The sequence below is a fragment of the Anolis sagrei genome, chromosome 1, assembly GCF_037176765.1.
Source record: "Anolis sagrei isolate rAnoSag1 chromosome 1, rAnoSag1.mat, whole genome shotgun sequence".
NCBI lineage: Eukaryota > Metazoa > Chordata > Lepidosauria > Squamata > Dactyloidae > Anolis > Anolis sagrei.
The window spans coordinates 139,436,816-139,460,714 of NC_090021.1; the positions used below are offsets into that span (position 1 = coordinate 139,436,816).

At 40.0% G+C, this 23,899-nt stretch overlaps 1 protein-coding gene across 1 annotated transcript in view; it reads left to right on the plus strand.

The window, feature by feature from the left end:
* FKBP1B (FKBP prolyl isomerase 1B) overlaps window positions 1–21,978 on the plus strand; it is a 32,455-nt gene extending 10,477 nt beyond the window's left edge. Inside the window, exons 3-4 of the mRNA XM_060786915.2 lie at window positions 18,782–18,894; window positions 21,280–21,978. Coding sequence (XP_060642898.2) covers window positions 18,782–18,894; window positions 21,280–21,408 — 242 coding nt within the window. The 3' untranslated portion in view covers window positions 21,409–21,978. The remainder of the gene's footprint in view (window positions 1–18,781; window positions 18,895–21,279) is intronic.
* The last annotated feature ends 1,921 nt before the right edge of the window (window positions 21,979–23,899 follow it).

Sequence of the window (23,899 nt, forward strand, 5' to 3'; positions counted from 1 at the left end):
CTTTAAGCTTCTTCAAAGCTTAAAGCTTAGTAGGCTTGAGCCCGGATCAGTTTGACCGAAAGTGATTTGTAATATTTGGTGGTTTGTTTTGTGTAATCCGTCAAAAACAGAACTGGAGGAGAGAACCGAAAAGCTGGGCAAAACGGATCAAGACACCCGGATTTATCGGTTACTGGAGAGGGTGGAGTTAAGTCTGCATTATACCTGAGGCAGGGGTCCGCCGCAGGGCTTCAGAAGAAGATCCAGCAGCATCTTGTCTCAAAGTTCCCTAGGCTCCTCCTCCTCCTCCAGAGAGGTCTCTGCTGGGGACACGCTTTCCCAGCAGCACTCAGACTCAACTAGACTTAATGTCACGGGAAACCTTTACTTTGACTATGATTGAGTTAATAGGATCCTTCTGAATATGTCTTCCCACCCCCATTATTTGTTGTTATTATTTTGATGGCATTTATTTATACCCCACTTTTTCTCTCGACAAGGAGACTCAAAGCGGTTGTAGCAGTTCCCACTCCTTGAAATGTGTTCTTTTATTTTAGAAACTTAAAAGTCTTGAACACCCCTCATATATTTGCCATTATTCTTCAGGCAACATGGTCAATATGTGCAAACTTACTCACTTTTTTAAGATTAAAAAACAAACAAACCCACAGTCCTCACCATACTATTAAGACTTTGCAGCTAGGGACAACTGTATCTGAACCAGACTCCAGGAAAGGAATGATTTGGAGTGTTTCTAGCACTATATATCAAAAGGCATTTGTGCAGCTATTCTGCCTTTACCTCCATAATGAACTTTCTATGGCAATTTTTTAAAAAGAGGAAGAAGTTGTGAAATAAATAATCAGGTTTGCAAGACTAAATTCAGCAAGATTATCTGAATGAGTCATGGTAATTGGAAGAAAGCTGCTTCATCTGCACAGATCCAAGATCTCTGCCTTTTCTGAAAAGCAGAGGATGAAGTCTTTCTGTAAGTCATACAGTGTGCCTTTTGGCTCTTTGACTGTGACTGGTTGATTAACCGTGGTCTTTTTTTAGATCTCCACGTTGTGTTAGACACTGTAGATGAGCAAGGCAGCACAGAGCAATTGGACCCAATGCTATCATAAGGAGCAAGAAACGTGGAAGGCTATCCCTACAGAGAAAATATTCAGGAGTAGCTGCAAACAGATAACCACAGCTGATATTAAAACTAGGATTTTGTTCACATTTCTGGCATGAGATATGGGCCAAGTACCAACTTGGATTTTGTTCTGGTTTGCTCCAGAGAAGGTGATTGTCCTGCTTTTTCTAGCAGAGGCCTTGTAGTTCAAAGAACAGCAACAGGAGACAGTAAATCAGCTGTAGTGTTTTGCTTATTTATTGTGAACTTGGAGAAAAAAATTGGATTTGATGTGTTAATTTGTAATAAAGCTTTGAAATTAATTTGCTTAATCTTTCCAGCCAAATTGGCCCATTAGAATAACAACAGCAGCAATAATAACACTATGTTACAATATTTGAAAAAAATCTGTTCCTAGTTTGAAAGTGTTATTTACTATTTAATTGTTCGGTACTTACTTTGAAAGTACAGTAGAATCCCGCTGATCCAACCTTCACTCATCCAACCTTCTGTATTATCCAACACAGTTTGTCTCCTGCCCAGATCCACAGCTATTTCAATACATTGTGATGTTTTGGTGCTAAATTCATAAATCCAGTGATTACTACATAATGTTACCGTGTATTGAACTGCTTTTTCTGTTGATTTGTTGCAAAACATGATATTTTGGTACTTAATTTGTAAAATCACATCATAATTTGATGTTTAATAGGCTTTTCCTGAATCCCTCCTTATTATCCAACAATATCGATCTTCCAGCCCATTTATGTTGGATAAGCAAGACTTTACTGTAGTTGTGACAGTCCAGAAACCTCATTTTTGTGGCTGCCACAAACTATGTTGAATTGGTTGAGACTCGATGAAAGATTCATTGAAAAACTATAGCAAAAAGTACTGCAAGCTGTGCCGCGAAAACAAACTTTTTGCAATTTCACAAACTTTTCCCATGTTTTTATGATATAACCAATTAGGAAATGACATTTATAAGCCAGGAACAAAAATTGTGTTCCATAGTTGTAAGTGACCAGATAATCTGTTCCTTAATGACCAGAAAGTTGCAAATTAATTAGCTCATTTGTTAAGGATGCTTGAGCTTTATTAAACAAATAAAGGTGGGCGATTTTCAGAAATCAAGGTGACATAAGAGTAATTTGAGAATGAAGCAACAAGAGAAAAAACATGGGTCATCAGATTGTATATATTTGGAAAATGGAAGTGCATTATCATTGGGGGAAAGGGACCCACTTTAGAGGTTATACCAGCCTCTAGAACATGTTTCTAACATATGATGCCTTGGAAGCCTTTCTTTACTTACATTCTTCTATCTTCCATTGGCACTGGTTTTGTTGGGGCTTTTCATTTCACAAGTGGAGGTTCATAATTCACATGGCTGAACATATTTCATTTAATTGTTTACTAGCTTGGGTACCCAGCGTTGCCTGGACTATTTGAAAAAGTCAGTTTTTTAATTGTACAAAATCCATAAGGTTGTGGGTAAACTACAACTCACAATATTCCAGTTTAACCCCAACATCAGTACTTAGTTTGTTATGTTAGGCTAGTTTGCTCTAGATGCATCATCAATGGGGTTCAGTGTGCTTTCTTGCTGTAGGGTAAACTAGAATTATCAGAAAAAGTCAGTTCCTCCAAACTCCTCCAGTAATCAAATGTCAGCGTAAAAGGTATGTGTGCCAAGTTTGATCCAGATCCATCAGTGTTTGGGTTCACAATGCTTTCTGGATGTAGGTGAACTACAACTCTCCCAAATCAAGGTGAACTTTCCCCAAAGACCTCCAGTATTTTTTGCTGGTTATGGGGGCTCTGTGTGCCAAGTTTGGTCCAATTCCATCTTTGGCGGAGTTCAGAGTGCTCATTGATTGCAAGTGAACTATAAATCCCGGTACCTACAACTCCAAAATGTCTAGGCCAATTCCCCTCAAAATCCACCAGTATTCACATTTGGACATATTGTGTATGCATGCCAAGTTTGGTCCAGATCCATCATTGTTTGAGGTTCATAGTGCGCTCTGGATGTAGGTGAACTATAATTCCTATAAATCCCTCTAAAGACCTCCAGTATTTTTTATGTTGGTCATGTGGGTTCTGAGTTCCAGGTCCATCATTGGTGGAGTTCAGAGTGCTCTTAAATTGCAGATAAGCTATACATCTCATTATCTTCAAGTCCTATAAATCATGGTGAATTTTTCCCAAAGCTCTCTAGTATGTTCAGTTACTGATCAATTCCTCTGTTTACTTTGTGCCATAGAAAAGAATAGCAAAGAGTTAAAGGAGCTGCAGTAGGAAGGGTCATGCAAATTCCACACCAATTGAGAGAATAAGAAACACTGGGGTGTCTGTGGTGGAGGAAACAAATACAATCTAGGATGAAATGGTCCCCGTATGAAAGCCTTTACTTGGGTGGTGGGCAGTATGGTGTTTGTGGAGGACATTGGCAGGGCTCTTGCACATGTTCATGAGTGTCATTGGAGGTAGGGCCATTGGTGTCTCCTGAGTAGTGAGATCTATAGCTGTTTGTGGAGGCAGGAGCTTGTCTGGGTAAGCGGACACCCCAGCTACACACAGATACATATTTTAACTTTTATTATGTGTATAGATAGATTGATCCATTTGTATGCTGCCCTTCTCTAAGAGTGGGACCCAAAATATTTTTTTAGAATTCACAATAACAAGTAAAAACATATAAAGCAGTATAAAACATTTTTCAAGTTCAAAAAGAATAAAAGATCCCCATAAACATCTCCTTTCTTCCATGTCAAAAGCCTGCTTGAATAGCAATGCCAGTTGCAACTTACTTCATTCTCTGCCTTCTTGGAATTATTCCTTCTGCAAAGAAATCATTTGAACATCTTTTTTCAATGTTTTTCTTTGTTTTTATATGAGCCGGTGTTTCTCAGAATGTCAAGTTTTGGTAATCAGTATATTGCATTTTTAGACAAAAGTGGTATTCTTTGTAAACCTCTGGGGATTTCTTTATGTTTCTTGTGGTGCTCTGCTGCTCCTATTTCATTACGTTATGCTTAGCCTGAGCTGATGTGTGGTTTTTCTTTGCGGGATTTATTGTCATGTTTTGGAGTACTTTATCTCCATTAAGCAAGACAGCAGAGTATGTTTGGGAAATGAATGGCACTCAATATTGGTTGGTGCTTGGCCCATTTGCCAGGAATGTGAACAAAATCCCAATGTTATGGCAGCTGGGATTATCTATTTGCTTGTGTTATTTGAATACTGAAGAAATGTGTGTGATATTAGACACTCAGGAAACATATATTCATATAACACAATTGTCATTAGAAGTTATTGCAGGCAGTTCCGAAGTTATGAACAGGTCCTGTAGGTTTGTTCTTAAGTTTAATTTGGGAACAGGTACATTTTTAAGTGTAACTCCAGCTTATATATTATATTATATTATATTATATTATATTATATTATATTATATTATATTAATATTAATATTAATATTAATATTATATATTGTAGCTTTGGATAGAATAGGGAAGAACTAACATGCCTATGGTGTTTGTTTTGCTGAATATGCCTGTTTAGAAGATTTCACCTCACTTTCTGTCTCTGTGAGAATTGGATTTGAAAAAAATGTGGCTTGTTGTGGAAACATGGATTGTTGATAAAGTTTCAGTGGAGACTCCTTTGCGCCATAATACTAACTCTTTCAGGAATTAATTTCCCTTCCTAGAGGTAGATTTCTCTCACTTCCTGTTGTCTCACCCCCGTTCTTAACTATGAGTTGTTTGTAAATTGGATGTTTGTAACTTGAGGACTGTCTATACAGTAGGGTCTCGCTTATCCAACATAAATGGGCCGACAGAACATTGGATAACCAAAAATGTTGTATAATAAGGAGGGACTGAGGAAAAGCGTATTAAATGTTAAATTATGTTATGATTTTACAAATTAAGCACCAAAACAAGGTTTACAACAAATCGACGGAAAAAGCAGATCAATACACAGTAACGTTATGTAGTAATTGCTGTATTTACAAATTTAGCACCAAAACATCACAATGCATTGAAACAGCTGTGGATCCAGGCGGGAGGCAGACTGCGTTGGATAATATAGAACGTTGGATGAGTGAAGGTTGGATAAGCGAGACTCTAATGTGTGAGTGTATGTGTGTGACTGTGTATACACACACACACACATATGTATGTGTATGTGTATGTGCATGGGTGTGAGTGAAAGCAGGATAAGCGAGACTCTACTGTATTGCTAATTTCAATGGAAAACGGTTCTGCAGTCAACAGTTGGCTTGTCCAATTGCTCCTGCCTTAATGGGACCTAGTGGATATTCATTAATCTAGGAATCATTGAATCCTAGAATTGGAAGAGACTCCAAAAGACACCCAGCCCAACCCCATTCTGCAAGACAGGAAGATACAATCAAAGCACTTTCAAGATATAGTCATCCAACCTCTGTTTAAAAACTTTGATAAAGGAGATGCCACCACTCTTTGAGGCAGTATATCCCACTGCCAAGCAGCTTTTACCACCAGGAAGTTCTTCCTAACATTTAGGTAGAATCTTTTCTTCCTGTAGTTTGGATTCATTGCTCCATGTCTTGGTTTCTAGAGGGGCAGAAAATGAGCTTGTTCCCTCCTCATTATGACATCCATTCAAGAATGTAAACATGGCTATAATGTCCCTTCTTAACGTTCTCAACTACAAGCTAAACAGTAGGTATTCCAATGTTTTCAGTACCATATTAACTAGTATTCTTAGTCTTGCAGTATCTGTCAGGCTAAGCCTACAGGGAATAGAGTGAGGAACTGAAGAGATGGATAACCCTCTTCTCTTCGCACATCTTGATAGCTTTCAGCAGACAAATCTGGGGGAAGGAAAAGTCCAACCTTTTTGATTTGGTGAGGTTTTAAAATATTCCCTCAATGTGATTTCTCTCACATGTTGTTCAGCAAAGCATTCATTACATAACAAGTATGGAAATGCATCTATTCTATCCCTCCCATTCATGCACATGAAAGTGGTTCCTCTTCAGAGCATGTGTCATCTCTGAGTTATTAATTATTATTATTATTATTATTATTATTATTATTATACTATTACATTTATACCCCGCCCTTCTCACCCCAGTGGGGGACTCAGGGCGGCTTACAGACTATGGCATACAATGCCGGATTACACATATAATAATAAACTTGACCTATCAATTTAAACAATTAGCATATCAATTTAAACATACAGTAATAAACATGACATATCAATTCAACAATTGAAATATAAATACAATAAAAAAGCTTAAAAGTAAACATTCGATCCCAACTGAAGTGGGTTGATGACATATCAATTAAACAATTCAAATATAAATACAATAAAACAGTTTAAGAGTTGAAGAAGGCTCAGCAGATTTGCATTTGAGATGATAAACTTGGCTTTCCATTGCAGGTGATTGAGACTCCGTAGCGTGTGCATGGCCTAAAATTAAAAGGTGTATCTTAATTTTATGAGGTAGATAGGTTCTGGGGCATTACTTCTTTAAGAGCACCAGAGGCAGAAATAGCATAAATATCATGGGAAGGAAAGAAAGGAAGGAAAAAAGGAGGAAAAATAAAGGAAAGAAAGAGAAGGAAGGAAAAGGAAATGGGAAAATGGTGGGAAGGACGGAGGAAAAAGAAGGAATGAATGCAGGAGGCAGCAGTCCCAATGACACCGAGGCACATACACATGCACACACATTATATATATATATATATATATATATATATATATATAGTAGAGAGTCTCACTTATTTAACCTTCACTCATCCAACGCTCTGTATTATCCAACGCAGTCTGCCTCCCGTCCAGATTCACAGCTGTTTCAATACATTGCGATGTTTTGTTGTTAAATTCATAAATACATTAATGACTACATAATGTTACCGTGTATTGAACTGCTTTTTCTGTCAATTTGTTGTAAAACATGATGTTTGGTGCTTAATTTGTAAACTCATAATGTCATTTGACATTTAAAAGGCTTTTCCTGAATCCCTCCTTATTCTCCAACATTTTCGGTTATCCAACGTTCTGCCGACCTGTTTCTGTTGGATAAGCGAGACTGTACTGTGTGTGTGTGTGTGTGTATATATATATATATCTTCCCACCACTACCCCATTTCTGATCTCACCCTTGCTCTATGCGTAGCATGAGTGTGTCGCTATTAATATACTCCTTGGGGCAAGGGAAGAGATTGGTCTGAACAGCATGGTTAAAAAGAGATCTCGTGCTAGGAGGAGACATGGATTTTGGATTGAGATATTTCCCCCGACAGACAGGGGGAAACTCCTCAGTCCAGAATGTATGTCTGCTCCTTGTGTGGATTCTCTCGCAAGTTGGGGTAAGCCAACGCAGGTCGCTCAATTCTCTAATTGCAGTTCCGTGTTTATATTAAGCATTGGCCTGACTTCTCACCTTCTGGACGCAACTCACTTTCCTTCTATAAAAATATGTGCTCTTCGTATCTGTTGTCGGCACAGAGACACCAGCTGAAAGTCCTCTTAAGCCTTTCATTGCGTGGATGGCTGCTTGCCAGCAAAAGCTAGACCCAAGAATGTCAGCAGCCCTTTCTTCCTGCCTGGGGCAGATTCTTCCTTCAGTTTCAAGGGAAATCATTTCAAAAGAAAGGTGGCAATTTTCTGAAGACAGTTTTCAACCTGTGTTCGTGCTAGGAGTAATGGCACGCTTCTTTTCTACTGCCCTGGTTTTCTTCCTTTTCTTCCTCCCCTAACCTAAATCTTTCCTGTCCAATTAATCCATGTAGAGATGTACGTTGGTTTCCTGTGTTGTAGACTGTCTTCAGCAGGGGTGCCAAATTTCCCCGCATGAAATGGCTTCTGTTGAAATATTTATCTGCTGTTTAATTGGCAGGTGGTATTTCAGAGTTTTGAAATGCCACCTCTTGAGCTTCCTGCAAAGCTTGAAATGACAATTTACAAGCTGGCCAAAACTGTGTATCGTCAATGTGCCAAGACGAATGGCAGCAGTGATTCAGGTCCCTAATTGAAGAACTCATAGCAATGACTTAGATCCACAGATTCCTTGCAAATCTGCCAGAACATTTGTGTGAAATGAAAAAAAAAGTCATACTACTGCATCTGGTAGTACATTTGTGGATCGAACATAGTCAGATCAGTATTTCACTATCCACAGTTAAACAATTTCCCTCCTCTTCTTGTTCTAAATCAGTGTTCCTCAACCTTCCTAATGCCAAGACCCCTTAATACTGTTCCCCACATTGTGGTGACCCCAACCATAAAATTATTTTTGTTACTACTTCATAACTATAATTTTGCTACTGTTATGAATTGTAATGTAACTATCTGATATGCAGGAGGTATTTTCATTCACTGGACCAAATTTGGCACAAATTTGGGGGTGGGGGTTGATATTGTCATTTGGGAGTTGTAGTTGCTGGGATTTATAGTTAATCTATAATCAAAGAGCATTCTGAACTCCACCAACAATTGAATTGAACCAAACTTGGCACACTGAACTCCCATGACTAACAGAAAATAGTGGAGGGGTTTGGTGGGCATTGTCCTTGAGTTTTGGAGTTGTAGTTCACCTACATTCAGACAGCACTGTGGACTCAAAAAATGATGAAACTGGACGAAACTGGTACGGTTGGTGGGGACAAGAGATAGGGCTTTCTCGGTGGTGGCCCCACGCCTCTGGAATGCCCTTCCAAGGGAAATAAGACAGGCCCCATCCCTTCCCTCTTTTCGTAAGAGCTTGAAGAGCTGGTGGTTTCAACAAGCCTTTGAGAATGACCAGTTCTAGTCCAGTCCAAACATTGTTGAATATGGCCTTATCCTTCCTACCTATTACCCCAGTCATCCCTCTAATAGGGATGACTATTACCCCAGTCATCCCTCTGGAAATGAGCAGCCACAGACCCGTACCTGCTATTGCCGTTAGCCTGTTATAGCACTGTTCTTAATTCCCAGCCCCCTCATATTTTGAGTTTGCACTAGCCTTGACCCGGCTTTTCATTGCTCTGAATAGGCAGGATTATTATTTTTTTAATATACATGTGTTATTGTGATAATTTTATGCTTATGTTGTTTTGTTAATTTTATGTTATGCTGTTTACTTTCTATGTACTTGGAAACCGTCCTGAGTCCCCCTCGGGGAGATAGAGCGGTATATAAATAAAGTTTTGTTACTATTATTATATGCCCAAATGTGAACACTGGTTGAGTTTGGGGAAAACAGACCTTGGCATTTGGGATTTGTAGTTGCTGGGATTTATAGTTCACATACAATCAAAGAGCATTCTGAACCCCACCAAAGATAAAATTGGGCCAAACTTCCCACACAGGACTACCATGCCTTGAAGGGACTCACTGCCATGAGCCTCCCTCCAGCCTCACATGCTCACCCTCGCCTATATATGCGCACCATGCTGCCATGCACTGGGCATGCCTGCTCTCCCCTTCCCACTTGTAGTCTCAGAAACAGCCCTCGCAAACACGATTGGTGGAGACAAGAGACAGGGCCTTCTCAACAGTGGCTCCCCGTCTGTGGAATTCCCTCCCCAAAGACATCAGACTGGCCACCTCCCCCCAGTCCTTTAGAAGGAAACTCAAGACTTAGCTGTGGGACCTTGCATTTGACCATTGAACAGTGGCTTGTATGAAGAAGACATAAGCAATTTCGAAGTGACAATGAATTGACCCGGACCCAGATTTTAATTGGCATGTTTTAACAACTGTTTATTTAATTTTTTTAATGAATTTGTTGATTGTTCTTATCATTATGATGGCACCGAATGGTGTTTGCTGTGAGGCTGCCCCGAGTCCCCCCTCGGGGGTGAGAAGGGCGGGGTACAAGTATGTGAAATAAATGAATAAATAGTTTGCTTGGTGGGATATGTCGCATAGAATAAGCTGTGTTTAGTTTGCTTGGTGGGATAATGTCGAAATTGGTACAAATTGCATATGGTCCTGTCTGCTTTGTTTTGGTCAGTGCTCCTCTGTTGTTAGTTCTATCCACTGCCATCCTGTGGACCCAAGACCCTCCTTTAATTTGAATTTTCCCCCACACCAAAAAACTCTCATTCTCAGAGGAAGGCAATATAGCAAACCTCTTCTGAACATATCTTACCAAGAAAACCCTGTGATAGATTGGAAATGGCTTGATGGCACATAACATCAGCTCCATCTTACAGTTCAGGCCTTACACGTCCGCTATGGAATCTTTCTTAATGATAGAGTGACCCATGTTGCCATAATATGTTAAGATGTAACCCATTCCTACCCTCACTATTCCACTAAATTATATGCATTCACCTTCTGGGAGAGATGCCAGCCATATCCAGGAACTAGTTCATCAGATGGGATCATTACATGCAGCTGTTAAAGTGCTGAGTTGTTCATTAAGTATGAAACACAAACTTTGTTGTCTGTCAACACTTGTAGAATAATTTCCATGGAGAACAAACTGCCACACAGTTAATCTAGCTGGATATACAGACGGTCCATGAGTTACAAACATCTGACTTACAAATGATTCATAGTTACAAACGGTGGTGAGATAACAAGAAGTGAGAGAAATCTACCCCTTGGAAGGGAAATTCACTCTTGGAGGAGTTATCATGGGGAAAAGGTCTCTCCACTGAAGCTTTTTCAAAATCCAGTGATCACAGGGAGAGAAAGTGAGAGTAAAATCTTTTGAACAGGGACATAGCCAGCAAAATGAATGCCACAAGGGTGTTCACCCTTCCCTATGCTATTTAAAGCTTATATAGAGATGGGTCAAAAAGTAATGCCTCCAGCACTCTAACTTTTATTTCTGAAGCTAAAAGAGTCGTCATTAAATTTCTGGCAAAAGAAGGTTGTGCACCAAAGGAAATTCATAATAACTTGAAGAATATTTGTGATTTGGCCCCTTCTGACTTTTACCTGTTTGGACCTCTGAAAGACAACGTATGTGGTTTCAGATTCAATGACTTGAATGATGTTAAAACAGCTTTAAAATCATGGGTCACAAAGCAAAACGCTGAATTTTTCCAAAATGGTTTGATGCCTGGGTTAAACGATGGCACAAATGTGTACAAATTGATGGTGACTGAACGAATGAACAACAACAAAATGTTGAACTACAGTTTTGCATCACAAGCGCGGTTGGTGGGGACAAGAGAGAGGGCCTTTTTGGTGGTGGCTCTCCGGCTCTGGAATGCTCTCCCCAGGGAGATTAGGCTGGCACCTTGTCCATCTAAAAACGTGGATGTTCCAATCTGCTTTTGATTAGACGGTTCCCCAGAAAATTTTGCCTGCCAGCTATGACCCAAAATCTAGTTCCTGCACTTTCCTATTGTCTCTGCCCAAAGATATAGTGCTCCACCTCATATTGCCCTCTCTCCCTAATTTTGTCATCAGGTACTTGCACTTTATTCATCAGCCCTATCCTCACAACTGATTTGTATCAGCCCTCCCACCTGAGCCCAGAACTGTTGTATTATTTTAGGCTACTGGTTGTTTGCTCAATGGTTGTTTCTATATTGTGTTAAGCTGTTGTTTTATGATGCTGTTTTAGGAATTTTATTGTGTCTCATTTGAACTATGTTAATCGGGCTTGTCCCCATGTAAGCTGCCCCGAATCCCTTCGGGGAGATGGAGGCGGGGTACAAAAAAAGAAGTTATTATTATTATTATTATTATTATTATTATTATTAGAAACACAATAAGATGAGTCCACAGCAGACACTCTGCTGGTTGTTGAATTGGATTACACGTCGGACACTTCCTAAGTGTCTAGGACTGTGTGATATAGTGGCGAATAATGCGTGCAGATCCCAGTAAGGTGGTCTTCTGCAGCTGGCAGATGGTAATTTTGTCAGCACCGATTGTGTTTAAGTGCAGGCCAAGGTCTTTAGACACTGCACCCAGTGTGCCGATCACCACTGGGACCACCTTGACTGGTTTGTGCCAGAGTCTTTGCAGTTCGATCTTTAAATGCTCATATTGCGTCAGCTTTTCCAGTTGTTTCTCTGCAATCCTGATGTCACCTGGGATTGCGACATTGACGATTCATACTTTGTTTTTTAACACGATTGTGAGGTTAGGAGTATTATGCTCCAAGTTTAAACTCTTAAGGCACTTCAGTGAACCCTACATTTCAACCACGTCACAGAGAGAAATGAGCTCTGCAGGATGTAGAGCGCTTTATAAACACCCATGCTGACTTTAGTGGTCAATGTAGATGTGCCTCATATTAACCAATTGTGTGAAAAATCTGCAAAAGTTAAACCTGCAAAATCTTTTGGTCATGTTCTTTCAGTTTGTCATTTTGATAGAGATGAACAACAATTCCTAAGGAGTGTTGTGTTGTTTTAAACTGAACTGGTTTTAAGAGCTCTTTATCTTTTTAATTGTATTTCCCCTTTTCTAAATGTAGGTTTGAATTGCTTTAATACTGCCTTCTCCTTTTTTGGTGAGAGTCGGGCTAAAGGAAAATGCTTTCCACATTTTATGTACTGTTTATGCATTTATGCACACTGCAACAAAACAAGGAGAATAATGCCTGCCCTCTCCCAGTCCCAAGAGCAGTGGTATCCGTGCAGAAAAAGCAATGCCTATTTATAATTTGAAATGCTGAGTGTATTTTGTGCCCCCAGCAAATTCCGTTGCATATCTTTTCAGCACGAAGATGTTCCACAGACCCCTTGTAATGTTAATTGGAGACACAATCCTGCATACCAGTGTCTCTGTAGCAAATGGTGTCAAGGCAGACAGTGCCACAGCCACAACATTGAGTCCCTACGTGCTGCATGGATCAAAAGAGGACACGAGAAGGAGCATTTAACTTGCAAGCTTTGCAAAAAAACTTGCACTTGGCAGTGCCGGCCTGGGCTGAAGATGACTAGTAGGTCTGAAGCTAAAACCATATTGGGTTGTTAAAATCCTGATTGGCTCACAGTGAGTGCTATTAATAGCAGGTGGCAGAACCGTCAATCCCAAAACCATAAGGTACAGGGTATTCAGTTGCTTGGAGGAGGCCCAAGCAGGATTTGCAAGAAAATGGAACTTCTTGGTGGAAAAATCAGAAATAAAGAGCCTTATCTGCCCAGTCTCATGTGTACTCAAAAGGCAAAATGCTCAAAACTGTCTACCGGTCACAATTGCGGTCACACAAAATCTGGTGACATTATTCATATTCTGTACTTCCTGGTTGGAGAGCTGAAGAGAAAAAGAAAATTATCCCATCCTGCCAAGAATATTGTGTACAATAGTAAAGGTAGAGGTTTTTCCCTGACATTAAATCCACTTGTGTCCGACTCTGGGGGCTTGTGCTCATCTCAATTTCTAAGCCAAAGAGCCGGTGTTGTCTGTAGACATCTCCAAGGTCATGTGGCCGGCATGACTGCATGGAGCACCGTTACCTTCCTGCTGGAGCAGTACCTATTGATCGACTCACATTTGCATGTTTTTGAACTGCTAGGTTGGCAAAAGCTGGGGCAAACAGCGGGAGCTCACGCCTCTCCCCAGATTCAAACCTGCGACCGTTCGGTTAGCAAGTTTAGCAGCTCAGCGGTTTAACCCACTGTGCAACCAGGGGCTCCTAGATTTGATCAAAATGATATGTCTCTCTCGTTTGTATTTTTTAAAAAACAGTATAAAAAGGCATGGCTGAGAGTTTCTACCATCTCATTTGTACAAGGAAAAATACATTTCTGATACAGAATCCTTTCATAGATCCAATTAAACCAGTGGTTCCCAGCCTTTTTGTGACCAGAGACCACTCTCCAACATTAGTACCAAAAGGCTTACAAATTAGTTTTTGGGTCAACTTCAGATTCAGTTTGGTTATTTTGAGTGCTGATTCAGAAAATTGCATTGAATAGACAACATGAGCTCTAGTTTCTGATACAGAACATATGCTATCCAGTAGTCACCATCTGCTCGCCCACAGAAAATTATATTTAATAATCTAGAGGTGATATGGTAGTAGTAATCTTTTGTGGGTAGTCAGCCTCTCTGCTCCCGATATCCCTGTTGCCTTGGCACTATAAGAGGGTTTCACTCTTGTTGCTACGTGTTTTTGATGCAATGGCGTAGTAATGGTGAGGTGGCGGACCATATTTTCGTTCTTGCGGGCCACTGGTGGTCCATGGACCACAGGTTGGGAACCACTGAATTAAACAGAAGGTAGAACATTGTGCTTGTGATAATGAAAGTCCTTGTCGTCCACTAGAGCAGGAACACTTCTGACCTCAAACACCACACCAGCTTGGTAAAATCAGCAAGCAGTTTATTGAAGAATATATGTAGGCAAAAAAGTAAAATTAGCAAAACAATAAAGTTCCCAAAACAAAGGATAGTCAGTGAGCTTCAAGGTAAAATAAGATCAATTGGAACAACAATCCATGAAACAAGGCGGTATGAAAAATCCAAGACACATATCAAGAGCTTGGCAAAAAACTTGATACATGTAACTAAGAACACATGAATGCAAGACTATCATGAAATTCCAAAGTTGCCCCAACTGAGGCAAGTCTTTCCCATGAATTAATACAAGGCTTTTCCAGATCCCAAAACTGAAAGGAAAGCATTTCTTTTGACTTTACCACCAGGTAAAGGTTTCTTATCTCTCTTTTCCTGTAAACGTACTGATCTTCTTTATGCCTGAGAACTCTGTGTAGGTAGAAAGCTTTGTTTTCTACCTACACGCTCATTAACTTGACTTTCGTTAACATCTGCACCTGACAAATCATCTTCAGACAGTTGCTCTTAGAACGACTGTGAAGGGCCTCTGTCAGGAATGTGACCTTGTGAATATTCCTGAACCAGCTCAAGCCACTCAATTGAGCTTAACTCAGGCCCAGGCAAACCTTCATCCCTGTTACCAACAGACCCAGGCCCACCATGAGGAACATCGTCCCCATTGCCATCATGAACATCAGACAGAATCACAGGCAGAACAGGCAGACATACAACAGTGCTTTCCTATATTTTGAAATGGTTAAATCTGCCAAATAATTAGAACAGCCAAAAGTAATTCCAAGAATGGGGTATTTAATTCTGTATATCTCCAATATTCATTGTGTGATGACTGATTTAGTATTACTGTAGCCTAGTTCTGTGAAAGAACTCAGCTGTTTTATCAAGAAGCCATCAGTTCCCCATAACTGGCCCCAGTCAATATTCCTGCTGAGGCATTTTGAGATGTTGAAATTTTTGAACAGTTTCCAAAGGCAGCTCCACAACAATAACCCAAACAAGATGTAGCCAAGGCACAGTAGCCAAACCTGACATCTCAAGAGACAGGCACAGATGGCATACCAGTCTTAGCTGTGCAAATAGCTGGCTTCTGTTGAAACATGAACATCCTTGCTCAGAAATAGGGAGAGCATCCAAGTGGGAACCTCAGATTTTAGGGAGGTTGTAACCCCATTCAGCACAGGGGGAGCCCCCATTCCCGGAGCTGCCTTTTGATGGCCTAGGAGTACCTCTGTCTTGTTTGGATTAAGTTTCCATTTATTTGCTCCTATCTAGCCCATTACTGGTGGCAGATTGAGACAGCTCCCTTGGAATCAGATGGAAAAGAGGGATAAAGTTGAGTGTCATCAGTGTATTGATGTTGTCTAACTGAATGGCATTATTACACATTATTGTATTTCCCAGCGAATCATATCATCTGATGATAGAACTCCAATCTAAGTTTGAGTTGCTTCCTATGCTGTTGGAGAGCTAGAGTAGATAATATACTGATATATTTAGAAGAGATACTCCCTCAAGTGATGAGCAGCATCTGTTTGTCACTGAACAGATTGTTCCTTCCTCATCTATCTTACTTTTAGCATGCATTGTTTTGTAATGGGGTATTTGAAAGTCAATTTGAGTTAAAAAAAATCTGCCTAATTGACACAACACATATGTCTTGGGAGATCCCACTGTCAGAGAGAAATCCGTCTAATTCAGTGGTTCCCAACCATTGGGCCTCTAGGTGTATTGTACTTCAGCTCCCACAGTTCCTAACAGCTGGTAAGCTGGCTAGGATTTCTGGAAGTTGGAAGTCCAAAACACCTGAAGGCCCAAAGGTTGGGAACCATTGGTCTAATTAGAAGAAATGTGCAATAAGAATGCACACGATGCTCGAAATGGGGGCTCGGAGCTTTGTTACTTGGTTGGACTACAACCCTTTGAATCCCTAGCAAATATGGCCGGTTGGGAATTGTAGTCCAACAGAGTATCCTTTCCAAGCTTTTTATACTCAAGATTGCAGCTCAAGTTTCAAGGATTTAAGAACTAGTTAAAGCAGCTGTGGGTGTCTTTGGATTGAAGAGAGGATTTGAACAAGATTTTATCTTCGGGAGGAGCAAAATAAGGACAGGAATTCTGCCTCAATGAAATTTTCCACCAGTCCCCACATTTTTAGAATCGGAGAGTGAGACATTGAAACAGTTCACACCAAAAAATTACTTTTGCAAATGACTTGTAGTTAAGAATGGGGGTGAGACAACAGGTAGTGAGAGAAAAATTTTGAAGCATGTAAAAATCAGTTGGTGAATGTGCTAACTGAAAAATGCAAAGCATGAAGCTGGTTGGTTGAGTTACACACAGGATGCTAGCTGAGCCTGGGAGTTTTGCCAACAGTTACATATTTAGGTTTTCTGTGCAGGAGATTGCCAAGACAAGTTCGTATATTTTCTGCTTCTGCCCATATACGAACTGTTGGAAGGAGATCTTTCACATGGATACCCAAGGGTCATTTGAATCTCTCTCAGAGGACATTGTATGAGTCAATGCAACTTTTCACATGACAGTATATATGTTGCTCCACATAGCAAAGAGTAAACACCTTATTCTTTACTGATCATCTGTGTGGCATATCTTTTCTCTAGCAAGACAATGTGTGGATTGGTAAAGATATGAACCACACATGATTTACCTCTTAGAAGGGAAATTCACTGCAGGAAGAGTTGTTATCATAGGGAAAAGGTGTCTCCATTGAAGCTTTAGAGTCAATCTTTGTTTCCACAACAAGCCACATTTTTCAAACTCAAATTTTCACAGGGACAAAAAGGGAGGTGAAAACATCTGAATAGAGGCACAGACAGCAAAACAAACACCACAGGGGATGTTTACTCTTTCCTATTCTTGTCTAAAGCTAATGTATTTGTGTGTGTGTGTGTGTGTGTGTGTGTGTGTGTGTATAGAGAGGGGGGCAGGTTGATGTTATACTTTAAAAAGTGCCTATCTTGTTTGTAGCTTGGGGACTACCTGTATTAGCATTGTCTACTTACGTAACTGGCATTGGGGCATTTATTAATTAATTCATCTATTTATTTACTTGCCTTTGTGTCATCTTTTCCCCTGAATATATAAAGAGAAATGTGTTTGTAATTGGATAGCCTTCTGCAACCTGTTCTCATTGCCAATTTGTCTGGATAACTTTCTGAGGTCTTTGCAGGCAACAGCATTCCTGGGAGGGTCACGCAATTGCAAGAAATGTGTCACCCATTCATCATTTGGGATATGAAAGATAACTATAGTACTGTTATAGTGTGGCAACAGCATTAGGGGATCACGTCAGTCACAAAAGACGAAAGCAAAATAAATATTTTCTGCAGTGCCTGGAATTGAACAGTTCACAGCTTACTAGATAATTTAGAAAAGTTACTTTTGTGGCTATAACTTTTTAGAAAAGCATGACATTTTAGAGATCATTGCCTTTTACAGAAGAGCCAAAAACCCATTTGAGTAGACTCTTCTCAAGTGGTATACAACCAAATGTAATTATGCAAGGCAATTTGCTTCAGTTGTTAGACTGAACACCCTGTTGCCTCTGATCTGTTAGGAAACAGAGAATATGCCAGTACATAAAAATAACAGAAATTCAGAAGTGTTTTTCAGTGCCCAAAAATATATATCTACTCTTCCATAAAAGAACTTGCTTTATAGTATGCAGTCATGAGACAAAATAAGTAGACTTTGGTAAAAATAACATATTTGGTTTACTCATGACTTTCATGCGTTCAGCATACACGGGTACACATTTTATCAATCAGGTACATATATGTTTGAAATAGTTTCTGTGCCATCCAGTTAGAACATCTCTCTTAAAATTAGCATCAGGCAAGTTGTTTGGTTTTACCGATGGGTTTATGGACTGTAATAAACGTTGTTGTTGTTGTTTTTGTGTTTGCAAGTCTGCGATCTGAGCAGTCCCAAAGTCTAAAGAAATCTGTGCTCTGTGCTTGTGGTCTGCAGCCCCTCCAACGACTTCTCAGGAAAACATAGAGCAGGGAAAGAAAGCTGCATACCTGAACATACATATAATAAGTAGGCAACATGATTATAAACAAACAAATTACGAGAGGAGGCTTGAAGCAAGTTGTAATTTTCATAACTCCATAACTGCTCCATAACTCCCATAGCTGGCTGGGAAATTTTGAAAATAGGCCAAAAAGTAAACATTTCAAAAAAGTACTCAGTTTCTTGGTTTTGTCACTGCCACTGGAGTAATATGTCACTGTGCTGCTGGGCTGGTGAGGCTAACTAGAAGCCCTAGTTTGTGATTATTTTCTATTTTGACCTTACACAAATAGTCCTACCTGTCTCTTTTGTTCTGAATTGATAAGCCTTTGGTTTGTTGCCACACCAGAGGATAACAGCACTTGACAGGAATTGTTTGTGTTTTGTTGACAGGGATGCTACAAAACGGAAAGAAGTTTGATTCCTCCAGAGATCGAAACAAGCCCTTCAGGTTCAAGATTGGCAGACAAGAAGTCATTAAAGGATTTGAAGAGGGAGCTGCACAGGTACAAGGGATTATGCGTGTCTATTTCCACCGTAGCCAGTGTGATAACGGATGGACAGCGGTGTAGTGGATGAAAGGGAGAGCAATATAAAATTGTAGGGTCATATCCAGATGTGGTCATCCCTAGATTAAACCCAATGAAAGGATTGTGTGCTGTGCTGAAAAGAATATCAGTAGATTCGCAAGTGCATTTTTAAAAACAACCCATCATTTTTAGGAAGTAGGTAACATTTTATGTGTTAAACACAATTTCTAATAATAGCAAGAATCCTATTGGGGAATTACATATATGTGAGCAGCGTAGTTGTATTGCTACTCAATGAATCCCATCCTGATCGTCCAGTTCCCACTTAACTATGGAGCAGCAACTGGAATCAATGGGGTCACATTCCCATCAATAGAGATTGAGGTGGTGCTGCTGATAAGTTCTCCAGGATCCCAGGCGCTATGTATGGCTCATAAATATGAAACAGTCATGATCCTAGGCTACGAATTCATAACTGACCAACAGGACTCTAGTCACTGATAATGAAGCAGCCTTTAATGAAATTTCCCATATATTGGCAGTATATAGCACAATTGTTTACTTGGAAGTTAGTTCCATCCACACTGTTCAGTGGTGCTTACTCCCAATTAAAGGTGCATCTCCAGTGTAGAATTAATGCATCTTGATACTACTTTGACTGGTATGCCTCAGTGCTGTGGAATAATGGAGTTCTAACTACTCATTGGGGACTGAAGACTTGTGGAGTCCAGGATGACACCCAGCAAATGGGATACAAGTTCTTTAGCCTTCTATACCCAAGTACTGGTGTGGTGCCTCACCAAACAATAACTTCCAGGATTCCATAGCATTGTTGAAGTCATATCAAACTGCATCAATTCAATGTAAATGTACACTAAATTTGTATGAGAACACATTATCAATGGTGCACCATTCCTACAATACTCGACGCAGCATAAAAGCCCTATGAATAATTCAGTACCTCTGTTGCCTATCTGCTTGCTCCACCTAGTGGCCTGTTGCATTGGGAAGTAGACAATATTGTGGTTTACACAAGTACAGCAGGTGAGTCCAACTGTACTGCGACTTTCTTGGCATTCTAAGCATGTAAACATTTGTATCAATGAGGTATAGTAACAACTGCATCATTTCAACAAACGGTTTGAGTATTATAGTGTTGCCAAGTACGTTATTATCAAAAATAGTCCCTTTTCCTGATACACTACAGGCAGTTCCCAAGTTCCAAACATCTGACTTTCATACAATTCATAATTAAAAGCAAGGGTGAGGCAACAGGAAGTGAAAGAAATCTATCCCTTGGGGGAAAAGTGTCTCCATTGAAGTTTTCTCTCCAATCCTTGTTTCCACAACAAGCCTTTTTTTTTTTCAAAATCTCATAATACAGGGACAGAAGGTAAGGTGAAATCTTCTGAACAGGGTCAGAGATAGCAAAACGAACACCACAGAAGTGTTAACCCTTCCCTATATACATTGTTTCCCTGAAAATAAGACATTCTCTGAAAATAAGACCTTTTTTTTTTTCAGAACAGTCCTGTGCCACTTGCTGGCCTTAGGTACTATGACTTTGACTCTTGGTTGAGGTGGAGTGGGGGACATTATTTGTTGCTCTGCCTTATGCAACAAAATATACTGGGCTGCCTCCACTTTGTTTATTATCAGCTAGGTATCAGTCTTAGTGGCACAGAAATTCAGCATAATTTTTGCTGAATTTCTAAATATAAGACCTCCCCTGAAAGTAAGATCTAGCCAAGTTTGTGTTTGGAAGCATGCTCCCCCTGGTGGCCAGAACCTGCAGTACCATCCCTGCTGTACAAGTGGTCCAGGAACTTCTCTAAGAGATCGTGACCGTCTCCAGACAGTGTGTGGGACCCAGGTACTTTACAGCCCTTATTTTTTGTGACAACTACTGTACAGTATATAACAAATGTTCGTTTTAAAAAATCAACGATATGAATTCTTCATGGAAAAATAAGACACCCCCTGAAAATAAGACTTGGCGCATCTTTGGGAGCAAAAATTAATATAAGACATTGTTTTATTTTCGGGGAAACTGTATATTTTGCTGGAGTTACAGTTTAAAATGCATCTGTTCCAATTTACATACAAATTCAGCTTAAGATCAGACCTACAGCATCTATCTTGTCCGTAACTTGGGAGCTGCCTGTACTGTTGAGTCCTGTATTCTTTCTGTGCAGTTTGGACCCAATAGCTTTGACCCGTTACTTGTTTTGAAGAATATAAAGTGTTCAGGAAACCCCTTAAATACTAGGCACATGTTGAAAATCAGAGATAGTTGACTCAATGTTTTCTGATGCTTTTCTTTGCTTCTCTTTCCCCCATTACTATCACCCTGTATGCCAGATGAGCCTTGGACAAAGAGCAAAGCTAACCTGTACCCCTGACGTGGCGTATGGACCCACAGGCCACCCTGGAGTTATCCCACCCAACGCTACTCTCATTTTTGATGTGGAGCTGCTTCGGATAGAGTAAAATGGTGTGACTAATGGATGGCATCTGCTCGCAACCACCCATTTGTTCTTCCCTTTCCTTTTAATGAGAGGAATCACATTCAAATTTTGACCATCTTCATTCAGACTGTCATGCCAAGCAGTGCCACTCCTTGAAGTTGTATCCCCACTCTCTCTCCCACCCCTTTTTACTGTGGTTATTGGTGTATTTGTCCGTTTAGATGCTTCTTTGCTGTGAGATGGGGGAAATGGCTGTAACGTTTTTGAGTTGTACATTTATTTTTGATTTGCACGTGAAGCTTCAAAATTGTGATTAAAACAATATATACATATATAAATATATATATTTAAGAAACCTATATATAGAGTTGACTTGTTCAAAAACCACTGCCTTACTATACACTTAAAAAATAAAACACACCAGGGTGCTCAGACGTCAAGTGTACGTTTTGTACACATTGGGGGCATTAGCCAAACCAAGTTACCTGCGCTGCCACTTTTTCCTCAACTTGTATGTTCTGCTTGCTGCTGTTTTAAAGAAAATGTCTCATATGGAAACTTTTCAAGAAGGAAAATAAAATATTGATACTTATATTGTTTCTCTGGATTTGCTTCTGTCAGTCTTATTTGAAATAGTTACAAAGCCAAGTGTTTTGAATGCAAATACTGCATTACTGTGATTATTGAATAGTTCAGTCTTTTGAACAGCTGGAACAACCAGACACTGGCAATTAGATTGGCCCAATATCCATAAATAAATGCACAATAGCTTTAACAGGAATTTTGAACACACTGCACAAAAGGTTAAGAATCCTAAAGGTAAAGGATTCCCCTGACATTAAGTCTAGTCGTGTCTGACTGGGAGGTGGTGCTCATCTCCATTTCTAAGTAGAAGAGCTGGCGTTGTCTATAGATGCCTCCTAGGTCATGTGGCCGGCATGACTGCATTGAGAGCTGTTACCTTCCTGCCAGAGCGGTACCTATTGATCTACTCACATTTGCATGTGCTATACGTTGGCAGAAACTGAGGCTAACAGTTTCTGCCAGGGAGCTCACCCTGTTCCCTGGATTCGGTCAGCAAGTTCAGCAGCTCAGTGATTTCACCTGTTGCATTTGGAATGTACTGTCCAAATGATCGCAAAGTTGTGTTAAAATGTTATTTTAAATAGGAAAATGCTTTACACCAAGTCAGGTGACTTATCGATGCAGCCCAGTGTTGTGCACACTTCATTGGCAACGGTGTTGTGAAGTTTCAGACCAACATTTTGTGATGTGATTCCTTTAAATGAAGATAAATGGAATAGACATTGCATGCAAAGCAGCACCTTTAACACTGAGCTCTGTTTGCATTTCTGCTCTCTTTGCAATTCTACCTTTGGCATTCAATCTCTCAGCCAGCTGTATTGTACCCAGAGCTGAGTTTTGTTTTTGACATGCAAACAGTGTATTTCCATTCTTTTTCTTTCTCCCTGATTTGGCCTGTTTTCATTATGCTAGGTTACTTTATCACAGGAGAGTTAAGATCAATTTCAACCAAAAAGTGAAGACCTAAAAACCTGCTATTTCTCACCATTCAGCACGTTCAATTTGATTCTCTTCCAGTCACAAAGATCAGAAGCTAATTTAAATTCATAATTAAACCTTATATATTAAATGATGCTACAAGGTGAGGCAGCATAACTTCCTTTTTTTCAAAACTTATGAATCAGATTTTTTAAATATATATATAATGTAGGCACATACCTAAAGTTTTGCTTTACATAGTTTTGAAGATCAAATTAGGTAGGTGACATCCTCCATTCTCCATACACTGAGTAAACCGATTTCTGGAGTTTGTCATGACTCTTGCCAGCATAGCAGGCTTTATGTTGGCATTTTCTTCCTGGATGTTGGTCTTCAACTCTTGTAGGGGCCTTGGACGGTTCACATAAACACGGGATTTCAAAAAACCCCATAGAAAAAAATCACAAGGGGCCAAATCTGGAGAGCGGGCCAGCCACTCCAAATCCACTAAAAAAATAGGCCTCAATGGCAAAAGCACGCTCTTCACTGTTCCAACACATGATGGCAACTGAACTGTGTCAGGACAAAACTTTATACTCCCTCCTCTCAAACGAGGCGGGAGTAACGCTCCGCCTTCAACCGACTGAATTGCGCACATTTAAAAAAAGGAAGTTATGCTGCCTCACCCTGTAGAATAGTTTTATTGGTGCAACCCAGACCGCATCATTTTTTTAAATTGTATCAGAAGCGAATTGAGAATATACTGCAAGTTGGTTCTTGTGTGAGAAAATCGGCTGTCTACAGAGATGTTGCCCAGGGGATGCCCACATGTGTTAAGATCCTGTGGGAGGCTTTTCTCATGTCCCCACATGGGAAGCTGGAGCTGACAAACAGCTCACCCCTTTTCGTAAATTTGAACCAAACCACCAACCTTCAGGTCAGCTGTTCAGCTGGCACAAGGGTTTAACCCATTGCACCACCACGGTCTGCATCCTGTCACAAATACATAG